Raw genomic sequence first — 12,485 nt, 5'->3', positions numbered from 1 at the left:
GAACCTTGGTTAGAATGCACCTGGAGCACTGTGTGCAGTTTTGGTTCCCTTACCTAAGAGAGGATATTATTTCCATAGAGGGGGAGTAATGAAGATTTATCAGACTTGTTACCAGGATGGCGGGACTGTCTAATGAAGAGCGAGTGGGGAAATTGGGCCTGTATTCTCAAGAGTTCCGAAGAATGAGAGGTGATCACATTGAAAATAATTAAAGGGATAGACAGGGTAGATGCAGGTCAGATGTTTTCCCTGGTTGGGAAGTCTAGAACCAGGGACCACAATTTCAAAATAAGGGGGAAGCCACTTAGGACAGAGATGAGGAGAAATCCTTTTCCTCAGAGGGCTGTGAATCTTCAGAATTCTCTACCCCAAAGGGTTGTGAGAGTTCAGTCATAGAGCGTGTTTAAAGCAGAGATTGGCAGATTTCTAAATATCAGTGGTGGAATGGGATATGGGGACAGTGTGGGGAAAAGACATTGAAGTGAACGATGGGCCATAATCAGACTGAATGGCAGAGCAGGCTCGATGGACAGAATGGCCTCCCCTGCTCCTATGTTCCGATGTACACTGGTTGTACAATGGCTGGACTTTTCTTCAAGCATCCAAGTCGAAGACTAGGACATTCTCCAATGCCTTTCGCATTCAGCTGGCATTCCTTTGGCAGAAGGGCAGCACAAACTGCGGCAACATATTTAACTTAAATGTTTTGTCAAAATTAGAGCGATACAGCAGGTGAAGACTGGGAATGTTCACCCTCAGCACTTTTTAAGACAACAAACAGCAGCTTACATTTATACAGTGCCTTTAATATAATAAAATATCTCAAAGTGCTTCCCATGAATAGTATCATTGGCAATATAATTGTCAACAACATCTTTTAAGTTGATTCATGCATCACAGCTGCAACGTGCAGGGACCTTTTGACTCCAAACCTCTTCCTCACTATTGATTATCATACAACGTGATGAATGAAGATTGTTTCAGAAACCATGCAACCCGCTGCTTGGAATCATGTCATGACTAACAATAATCATTGTGGTGTACCTTTGATAATGCAACACTCGCTCAGTACTGCACTGGTGTTTGTGAACTGTCGACTGAATTTGAGCCTGCTTTCAAAATGAAGAGCTTGTGCAATCAAGTGATTTCCTTACACTACTGGGCTACGTTTGAGGATTGGGTTTGTAAGAATTCAACTCTCCACACTTTAAACTCCATATTCTCCAATTAATGAATTGAAACATCATTTTGTCCCCTTCAACTGCCTGTCTGTTCTGAAGGTGGTGCCTTTGACATTAAGTCACAAAGGAGTAGGGACAAGTGACCAATAGTTGGGTCAAAAAGGTAGCTTTGAGAGAGCAAGGGATAAGACAAAGGTGAATAGGCAGAGACGTTTATGGAGCAAACTCCTTAGAACACCCTCCAAATTGAACTTTGTGCTTCTGCAATTTAAGTGAGATTTTTAAAAGCTCGAGCAACATTTTTGCTCCCCAGTCCTATTCTCTAAAGGGCTAACATTGATTTCAGCTACTCTCATCCTATTTATATATTTATATACTTACAGAATCTTTTCCTATCCATTTTTACATTTTGCCCTAGATTTCTATCATAATTTATCATTTCTCTTTTTACTACTTTTTTAGTCACCCCCTGTTGGTCTTTAAAAAGGTTTCCCAATCCTCCAGCCTGCCACTGACCTTTGCAATCTGGCATGCTTTAGTTTTTGTGTTTATGTTATATTTAACCTCCTTGCTAACCATGGATGCATTTTCCCCTCTTACAATCTTTCTTTCTCTCTGGAATATATTTTAGTTGGGAAGAATTGAATATCTCCTTAAATGCCTGCCATTGATCATCAATTGTCCTACCTTTTAGTCTTTCTTCCCAGGCCACTAAGGCCAAATCTGTCCGCATGCCTATGTAATTACATTAACACCAGAACATTAGTGTAAGTCTCAGGTTTATTGCCCTTGAACTGAATTTAAAATTCAAGCATTCAATGATCACTCTTCCCTCATGGACCCTTTGCTACAAGATCATTATTTAATCCCATCTCATTGCAAAGCAATAAATCCAAAATCCTGGTTGGTTCAACAACATATTATTCCAATAAACAATCTCTAATACACTGAATGAACTCTCCGTCGAAGATATCCTTGTCAATTTGATGAATCCAGTCTATGCATATTGAAATCACCATGATTATTGTCGTACCTTTCTTACATGTCTGCAGTATTTCCTGGTTTATACTGTGGAACCACTATTGGGGACCTACAGATTTCTCCCACCAGGGATTTCTTTCCCTTGCTCGTCCTTACTTCTACCCAGTCTGATACCACGTCTTGATCTCCAGTGCCAATATCATTTCTCGCTACAGCTTGATCCCTTTCTTTACTAGCAAAACGACATCACCTCATTTTCCTTTCTGTCTATCCTTCCGAAAGACTGAGTACCCTTGGATATTCAACATCCAGACCTGGGTCTCCTTGTAACCATGCCTCAGTACTCGCCACCAAATCATACCCCTTTATCTCTATTTGCATTGTTAACTCATTAGACTTATTCCAAATGCTACATGCATTCAGATACAAAACACTTAAGTTTGTGTGACTATTAATTTTCCCTACTCTTGAACCCTTGTGTTAAATGACATTAACACACTCTGTCCCTTCCTTTCATTTTGTGGTAACAATTAGCCTCGTCAATGACCTGTACTCTTACCTTCTCCTTACATTTTGATTTTTTAAACTTCCATGCAATTGAACCCTCATTCCCACCCCAGGTACACACTATTTAGTTTAAAGCCCAACTACAGCTCTGGTTACTCGATTTGCCAGGACTTTGGTCCCAGCATGATTCAAGTGGAGCCCGTCCCTACAGAACAGCTCCCTCTTTCCCCTGTACTGGTGCCAATGACCCATGAACCCATCTCTCCCACACCGAACAGGGGGCAGCCAATTTGCACAGCAAGATCCCACACCCACAAACACACAGCAGTGAAATAATGAGCAGATAATCTGTTTCAGTGGGCTTGCTTACAGGATAAATATTGCCCCCGACACCGGAGAGCAAGCACTCATCCCTGAGCTTTTACCTCTCATATGAGAGAGGGCAAGTGGGACAGAAAAGGTTCCAGAAACTAGGGCATAAGGTAGGGGGGGAGAGAGAGTTATCGATGCAGATCTAAAAAAAGAATGTTAGAATTCAAATACCACGATTAACCAAAATGAGGTTAGTGATATGACTACTTACAACATAAATATTCTATGTTTTATAGGCTGTTACAGTAGTGACAGTACGTTGCAGGGGTTATCCAAGAAACACAGACAGATCAGCCTTTAAAGGACTGAAAACAGCCTTTCCTAAAGTAAAACAGCATTATACTAATGATGCAATAATCCAGATATAGGTGTATGTCTGTCACATAGAATGCAGACCCCAAGTTCCAACATGCAGCAACTCTTAATATAGCAGGAGGAATATTTTACAGACTAATCAGATTTTTAAAAAAAATAAAGGTAGCTTAATGCAAAAGAAAATATGAAGCAAGCTTATTTTGGTCTAGTCTGACACTTAATGGAAGACAGATTACAAGTGCCAGCCCAGATGGCCAGGGACAGAAGGCGAACTGCCTAGTTGCCAGCTTCCAGTGCTGCTTGAACAATGCTGAACACTACCCGCCCCTCCTGCACCCGCGACTTTCATATACTTTTAAACAGCAGCACGAATTCCCCAATTGTTGCTGCACTTGGAACGCAGCACAGGCACGGACAGATCAAGGACGACCTGGAACATCAGCACCGACTGACTTACCTGATGTTTGTGGAGAAGAAATTAAACAGGGAGGTCACTGGGATTGACACGAGTGATAACACAAAGGCCCTGGTGGCAGAGGAAGCAGTCATTGTTGTTGTTGAAATTGGAATTATTATTAGACGTCACTTGGTTATTTCAGCAAAACTGCGAATCAGTGATGTGGAACTCCTGTGTCCTCTCTCTCTGGCTCCTGTCAAGGTTATCACAAAGGGGAAGCCAGTATTGCTCCTTCCAAAGATTGAGCTGCAACTTCCTCTCTCCCCCCTCCCTTAGTCTCTCACTCAGCTTCAAGCAGCGGGATTGTTACAGTGTTAATAATGATGAAAGCGCAGCAGTTGTGTTGGGGACCCGTTTCTCCTGTGGGGATGGAGGCTGTGACTCCAAAAACACACAAGAGGACTGACTGGCTGGCTGCTTGCTGGCTCTGATCCCAGCGCACAATCATATTCCAGCTGTAGGTTCTGGGCAGGTCTCCACGCGCCTAACGTCAGCACATCGTCCAGCTGTCAATTGTAGCCCGGGCAAGCTGCTAACACACACTGGAAACATTTGGCTTATTCTGTCAGCTGGGCGTGTGTGTTTGTGTGTGCGTTTTGTTGCAAAGCATAGTTACTAGGGTGAAAAAGCATTGTGAGATTTTGCATGTCTTTAATTTTTTTGTGGGTAGAATCTGTACGTGGCGCCACCATCGTCATCAACCTTTGCAGATTGCAACCATTCTAAACGTTAAAGCTAAAATTGGCTCAATCTCTCCTTCCTGTGACCACGTTGACCAGGTCGAGCAAAGCGACCACATCATTCGGCCTCTAATTGTCTATCCCTTAATTTAAAAAAACATTTTATGGATGTCCCAAGTTTCCGGGTGAGATGGCAGTGAGGGGAAAGCATGTTGGCAAGTCACATGTGACACATGTACGTACAGTCCTGAATTTAATTGGTAATGTTGTTTTCTCCCAAGTGGAAAGACGTTTCAAATAGCAAAAATACTCGAGGAATCGGACCAATCAGAAGGCAATAATTTAAATTTTCGTAAGAGCAGTAGACCGTTCAGCTCAGTGAAGCCGTTCCCTCATGCCTGAACTATGTTGAAGTGCTTTTGGTGCCAGATCATTTAATGCCTAACCTGACAAAACTCTTTATCAGTCTAATTCGCCTCAACAGCTTTTTGGAGCAGAGAGATCCAGATTTTCGCTACCCTTTTGAGGGAAGTAGAACTTCTTAACATCACCCCCTGTACGCCTCAGCACTGATTTTAAGGACAAATGTGGGAAAGATAAGTCATCCCACATTTTCAATATTTTTACATCTGGTAAAGAAAAGTGTTCAAACAAAAGTAATTTAAAAAAAAACTTTTTTAATGCCTTGATGATTTTGTTTCTCCGGGGTCACACTCAGGAGTGTCCTGAAGATTGATCTTGAATTCCTGAAGACTCCAGCCTAATCATGGACGACCGACAGCCCGAAAATGTCAACCTTGGAGGGTCGCAGAATCTATACAAAAAGTGATTGGTGGTGCGTGATGGAACCATCAATTCACCAGACACGTGTTTCCGATGTGAATCTAGGCTTTAATCGACTTACTTCAGAGCCAGCCTGTTACCCGTTGATGAACTCGTAGTGAACTCAGGCTGACTCTGGACAAGGGTATTTATACAGCTGCACTAGGGGGAGGAGTCATGGACAGAGCCAAGGGTGGAGCCCAATACATGTTCCTGAGTGCTCCCAGTGCTACTCCCCCTAGTGGTAGGATAGCGCTACTGCGTTTACAAAGACAGTGTGCATTAACATATATAGAACATAGAACAGTACAGCACAGAACAGGCCCTTCGGCCCTCGATGTTGTGCAGAGCCACGATATACATCTATCTATTACATTCACCACATTCATCCCCTGCAAAAAAATCAAGTCCGGCTGGGGTGGTGGTCTATAAAGTCAGTCTGTCCGGTGGTCGAATTGTCCGCTGTGATCTGCGGAGCACCGGGGTTGCAGCCTCTTACGGTGGCTGGATGGGTGTTGTGTGCTGGGGTACGATGGCGGACTCCAGGGAGGGTTGTATCCGAGCTTCATACTCTCCTGGTTCGACTGGGGGCGCTGGGGGCTGGCCGGCGCGGGGGCGCGGAACTGGTGGAGCGAGCTCGTAGGCTCGGGAGCGCAAGGGGGCGGCAGCATGGGGTGTAGGGTGAAAGGTCCTTCTGTGGGGGTAGAGGGGGCGCTGGATCCGGCGGGTGCCAGATCCCGGAGGGATACTGTGTCCTGACGGCCATCAGGGAACTCGACGAATGCGTACTGGGGGTTGGAGTGGAGCAGGCGCACCTTTTCAACAAGGGGGTCGGTTTTGTGCACCCTGACGTGTTTCCTCAGAAGTACGGGGCCCGGCGTCCTCAGCCATGCCGGAGGTGAGACCCCCGTGGTAGTTCCCCTGGGAAAAATGAAGAGCCTCTCGTGAGGGGTCTGGTTGGTCGCCGTACACAAAAGGGACCTAATAATGTGGAGCGCATCTGGGAGGACTTCCTGCCACTGGGAGACTTGGAGCTTTCTAGACCGGAGGGTCAGTAGGATGGTCTTCCAGACCGTCGTGTTCTCCCTTTCCACCTGCCCGTTCCCCCTGGGGTTGTAGCTGGTAGTCCTGCTCGAGGCAATGCCCTTGTCGAGCAGGTACTGACGCAGCTCGTCGCTCATGAAGGACGAACCCCGGTCGCTGTGTACGTAGCTGGGGAAACCAAACGGAGAAGATGCTATGCAGGGCCCTAATGACTGTGTGGGAGGTCATGTCGGGCCACAGGATAGCGAATGGGAAATGGGAGAACTCGTCTACGACGTTTAGGAAGTAAACGTTCTTGTTAGTTGAGGTGATTGGCCCTTTGAAATCAATCGCGAGGCGTTCAAAGGGCCTAGAAGCCTTGACCAGGTGGGCCCTGTCTGGTCTATAGAAGTGCAGTTTGCACTCCACACAGATCGGGCAGTCTCTGGTGACCGCTTTTACCTCCTCGTTGGAGAAAGGCAGGTTTCAGGCCCTGATGTAGTGGGCGAGCTGGGTGACTCCCGGGTGGCAGAGGTCATTGTGGATGACTTTCAATCGGTCAATCTGTGCGCTGGTGCATGTACCGCGGGATAGGGCATCCGGAGGCTCGTTGAGCTTCCCGGGTCGATATTTGATATCGTAATTGTAGGTGGAGAGTTCGATCCTCCACCTCAGAATTTTGTCGTTTTTTATTTTGCCCCTTTGTGAGTTGTCGAACATGAAGGCAATCGATCTTTGGTCGGTGATGAGGGTGAACCTACTACCTGCGAGGTAGTGCCTCCAGTGACGGATAGCCTCCACAATGGCTTGTGCTTCTTTCTCGACTGAGGAGTGTCGGAGTTCTGAAGCGGAGAGGGTATGGGAGAAAAATGCAACCGGTCTCCCTGCCTGATTTAATGTGGCTGCAAGAGCTACCTCTGAGGAGTCGCTCTCTACCTGAAATGGGGTGGATTCATCCACCGCCCGCATGGCCGCTTTGGCGATGTCCTCCTTGATGCCGTCGAAGGCTTGGCGTGCCTCGGCTGACAGGGGGAATCGTGTGGTCCTAAAGAGTGGGCGGGCTTTGTCCGCATATTGAGGGACCCACTGGACAAATCCCAAGCACCGTTTGAGGGCCTTGGGACAATGAGGAGGAGGGAGTAGTAAGAGGGGGCGCATAAAGTCCGGGTCTGGGCCCAGGACTCCGTTTTCCACGACATAGCCGAGGATGGCTAGTCTGGTTGTGCGGAAAACGCATTTCTCCTTGTTGTACGTGAGGTTCAGTTTCTCTGCTGTCTGGAGAAAACGGTGGAGGTTGGTGTCGTGGTCCTACTGGTCATAGCCGCAGATGGTGACACTGTCCAAGTACAGAAACGTGGCCCGCAGCCCGTACTGGTCCACCATTCGGTCCATTGCTCGTTGGAACACCGAGACCCCATTAGTGACGCCGAAAGGGACCCGGAGGAAATGGAAGAGGCGGCCATCGGCCTCGAATGCCGTGTAGTGGCAGTCCTCCAGGCGGATTGGGAGCTGGTGGTATGCAGACTTCAGATCCACCGTGGAAAAGAGCCGGTACTGGGCGATCTGGTTTACCATGTCTGCAATCCTGGGGAGGGGATACGCGTCGAGGAGCGTAAATCTATTTATGATCTGACTGTAGTCGACCACCATACGGAATTTTTCCCCGGTCTTAACGACCACCACCTGAGCTCTCCAGGAACTATTGCTGGCCTCTATAACCCCCTCACTGAGTAGCCTTCAGACCTCTGCTCTGACAAATACCCTATCCTGCAGGCTATACCGCCTGCTACGAGTGGCTACGGATTTACAGTCCTTAGTGAGATTGGCAAAGAGAGGATTCGCAGCGTATCGAGGCTACAGATCGTGAGTGGGGGCAGGGGCCCTCCGAAGCTGAGGATGAGTCTCTTGAGGTTGCATTGGAAGTCTAGGCCTAATAAGAGTGGCGCGCAGAGTTCGGGCAAAACGTAGAATTTGAATTTCGAGTAGCTAGCGCCTCGGATTGTGAGTGTCGCGGTGGTGCGCCCCTGTATCTGGACCGAATGGGAGCCTGAAGTGAGCGAGATAGTTTGCTGCACGGGGAAAACGGGGAGCGAACAGCGTCTTACCAGGTCTGGATGTATGAAGTTCTCTGTGCTCCCGGAGTCGAAGAGGCATGGCGTTTTGTACCCGTTGATATGGACCTCTGCCATCGAATTTCTTAGATTCTTTGGTCGTGATTGGTCCAGGGTGACCGCGCTGAGATGCGGGTAGTCGGCGGCTCGATCAGCTGTGCTGGAGTGGCCCCGTGATGACTGCCCTCTGAGTTCTGCGCTGAGTTGCGGGTAGTCGGCGGCTCGATCAGCTGTGCTGGAGTGGCCCCGTGATGACTGCCCTCTGAGTTCATAGTCGAATTCGAATTCCTCTGCAGAATTGTCCGAGCGCGGAGATGCCGATCGGGCCCGTGGATCGCAAGTGGCGGGCGGCGAGGAAGATGGCGTCCAAGATGGCGGCCCCCATGAGCCGCACGTGGCCGGCCGCGTGGTGGAGGTTTTCCAAGATGGCGGCCCCCATGGATCGCACGTGGCTGGATGGGGCGGAGTCGGGGCATAGGCCACAGCGTTTCGGTCCCCGCGGGCCTGCGAGTGAGGGGAGCGATTACTGCGAGTCGCTGGGGAGTTGGAAGCTGGGGCCCTTTTTGCGAGGCACACTCTTGCGTAATGGCCTTTTCGCCCGCAGCTGCTGCAGGTCGCGTTGCGGGCTGGGCAGTGCTGCCGCAGGTGCTGGTTCTGGCCGCAGAAATGGCAGGCTGGAGCAGCATAGTGGCTGGCTGGAACAGCATAGTGGCTGGCTGGGGCAGCATGGTGGCTGGGCGGCCGCGTAGCACAAGCCTGGGGGAGTCGCTGATCGGGGGCCCATGATTGGGTCGCAGGGTCTGCGGGGAACGAGTTAAGGCTGCGTAAGGAGACCTCTATCGTGGTAGCAGCTTCCACAGTCGTTTCCAAGTCCTGGGCCCTCTTTTCCAGCAGTCGTTAGCGCACATAGTTAGGCCTGAGGCCCGCAACAAAAACATCGCGTACTGCCAATTCCATGTGTTCAGCCATGGTAACCGCTTGGTAATTACAGTCATTGGACAAATTATTAAGTACCCTTAGGAATTCGGCGAGTGATTCCGTAGGCCGCTGGCGGCGAGTCGTGAACACATGGCGAGCGTAAACTTCATTAATGGGCCTTACATACATTTTATCGAGAACTGATAGCGCCGCAGTATATGAACTGGCCGAGTTTAGTTGCGTAGAGATTCTGTGGCTCACCCTCGCGTGCAGTAGACTTAGCTTCTGATCCCTGTTGTTTCGGCTGTGCTCGCTTCTGCCAGGTAGGCCTTGAAGCACCGGATCCAGTGGGAGAAGATTTATTTAGCCTCTGCATCCTGCGGGTCGAGTTCCAGGCGTCCAGGCTTGAGGGCCGATTCCATAATCGATCTTTACTGTTCTTAAGTCGATTAAATTGATGGAACCATCAATTCACCAGACACGTGTTTCCGATGTGAATCTAGGCTTCAATCGACTTACTTCAGAGCCAGCCTGTTACCCGTTGATGAACTCGTAGTGAACTCAGGCTGACTCTGGACAAGGGTATTTATACAGCTGCACTAGGGGGAGGAGTCGTGGGCGGAGCCAAGGGTGGAGCCCAGTACAAGTTCCTGAGTGCTCCCAGCGCTACTCCCCCTAGTGGTAGGATAGCGCTACTGCGCTTACAAAGACAGTGTGAATTAACATATATACATCTGTATATTACATTCACCACAGTGCGGTCGGTAGCATCTCTGCCTCTGAGCCAGAACCTCCAACTTGTAATCCCATCCTCGGACCGATGGCCAAGGAAGGTGTGTTCATAATGTGGCCACACGGGTTGAGTATTGAACATGTAAATCGTTCCAACACACAACAATGGCAGGTGGTTAAAGCAGGAGAGACTCCTTGTCAACCATGTGATGGAAAGAAAATTATGCATAGCTTTAGACTATATTGGGATCTCTGACTGAACTATAATACATACACACAAGGGGCAATCTAATCAAATTGTTTAAGGCGATTAAAAAGTGTGATAGTCAGGTATATTTCCTGTAAAGTCATACACAATCCTGACTTGGACTTATATTTCTGCTCCTCCTTTGTTTTTGGAGTTCTTATCACTCAGCGGATAGTGTCCACAACTCCAAGCCGGAAGCTCTAGGTTCAAATCCCACTCCAGGATTTATTCACCACGGATTGTCAATCTGTTAACCCACATGTGAATAGGAATAAATCGGTCTTTTTTGGAGTGGAAGACACTGATTAGTGGGGTACCACAGGGATCAGTGTTTGCGCCCAGCAATATACTTCAATGATTTGGATGAAGCAACCAAATATAATATTTCCAAGTTTGCTGATTGCACAAAACCTGGTGGGAAGGTGAGTGGGGAGGAGGACACTAAAAAGCTTCAAGGTGATTTAGACAAGTTGTGTGAGTGGGAAAATGCATGGGAGATGCAGTATAATGTGAATAAGTGAAGTTATTCACTTTGGTAGAAAAAAACAGAATGGCAGAGTATTAATTCAATGATGACAGATTGGGAAATGTTGATATACAAAGAGACCTGGGTGCCCTTGTACACCCATCACTGAATGCAAGCAGTTAGGAAGGCAAATGGTATGTTGGCCTTCATTGCAAGAGGATTTGAGTATAGAAACATGGGTACGGAAGCAAGGATGTCTCACTGCCGCTGTACCAGGCCTTGGTGAGAATATATTTTTAAAATTCATTTTTACGAGATGTGGGCTTCTCTGGCAAGGTCGGCATTTGTTGTCCATCCCTAATTTCCCTTAAGTGGTTGGTGGTGAGCTGCCTTCTTTAACTGCTGCAGCCCATGTGGTGTAGGTACACCCATGTGCTATTGGGGAAGGACTTCCAGGATGTTGGCCCAGCGGCAGTGAAGAAACGGCAATATATTTCCAAGTTAGGATGGTGAATGGCTTGGAAGGAACTTCCAAGTGGTGGTATTTATCATGATAGGGAGATATTAGAAACTTGGGTTCAGAAATGGGGACCAAAAATGAAGCAGACAATTTAAAGTTTTAAACAGATTGAAGGAAAATGCTGATACACCGAACTCAAAAGGTTAGGTCCATACCTGGCTGAGCCATATGTTCCCTTTCAGACTTAAACTCATCAGGGAAAGCATAATGTAATTCACCAAAGACCCATTGTCTTTCAGGACATTCCTGCATGACCAGCCATTATCCCATTAACAGAGTCTGATGACCTAATGGCCTATCAACGGAAGCGAGTTGCATATGAATGGCATAACTCTGACCGTTTGTGTAAACGGGATGAGCTATCAGTGAAATAATGAGAATAGCTTCAAGTTTGACCACCTTAGGGCAGGAAATTTGTTTGAAGGGTTGGGCGGAGGCTAAAGAACGAGAGAGAAATCCTTTTGGAAACAAAGACAGAAGCAGATGGGCAGCCAAGGAGTCAGGTCAGGAAATTTGGTAGCAGAAGGCTGTGGAGAGCAGCCAGTCAGGTCATGAAGCCTGCTAGCTTAAAGATGTAAGCAGCCAGGGAACAAGCCATGGAAACTGCCACACAGGGCGAAAACTTTGAAAAAGGATTCTGAAAAAGATGTCCTAACAGAACAAAAATTGCTTCCCAAATGAAAGTGCTGCCTTTGCCTGGATGTGCAAGTGGAACAAGAGCTGTATTTAATGTCAAGTGTTGTTTAATGGGACTTCTTGTGTTCAAGTTAAGAAACTGTGTACAGTCTGTTCCAGTACAGCTACAACACTTGCATCAATCCAGCAATGTGGAAAATTGCCCAGGTGTGTCCTGTACACAAGAATCAAGACGAATCCAACCCAGCCTATTACTGTTTATCAGGGCACACTCCATCATTAGAAAAGTGATGGAAGGAATCATCAACGGTGTCATCAAGCGGCACTTAATCAGCAATAACCTCACGGACACTCAGTTTGGGTTCCACCAGGGTCACTTAGCTCCTGACTTCATTACAGCCTTTGTTCAAACATAGACAGAAGAGCTGAATGCCGAAGGTGAGGTGAGCGTGACTGCCCTTGACATCAAGGCAACATTTGACCGAATATGGCATCAAGGAGCCCTGGCTATAATGGA

The 12,485-nt window shown here is 47.7% G+C and overlaps 1 protein-coding gene across 4 annotated transcripts in view; it reads right to left on the bottom strand.

Moving 5' to 3' along the window:
* The window catches only part of LOC119974214 (transmembrane 6 superfamily member 1-like), a 148,094-nt gene extending 143,801 nt beyond the window's left edge, over positions 1-4,293 (bottom strand). For 2 of the 4 annotated variants that reach the window (XM_038812961.1, XM_038812960.1), the window contains exon 1: positions 3,814-4,293. In XM_038812961.1, coding sequence (XP_038668889.1) covers positions 3,814-3,905 — 92 coding nt within the window. In that variant the 5' untranslated portion in view covers positions 3,906-4,293. The remainder of the gene's footprint in view (positions 1-3,813) is intronic. The other 2 variants (XM_038812964.1, XM_038812962.1) reach the window with 2 other exon arrangements.
* Positions 4,294-12,485: the final 8,192 nt, after the last annotated feature.

Source organism: Scyliorhinus canicula, chromosome 12 (genome assembly GCF_902713615.1).
Source record: "Scyliorhinus canicula chromosome 12, sScyCan1.1, whole genome shotgun sequence".
In the NCBI taxonomy this organism is placed as follows: Eukaryota; Metazoa; Chordata; class Chondrichthyes; order Carcharhiniformes; family Scyliorhinidae; genus Scyliorhinus; species Scyliorhinus canicula.
The sequence above is the reverse complement of the archived record's forward strand: the minus strand, read 5'-3'. Positions and strand labels throughout refer to the sequence as shown.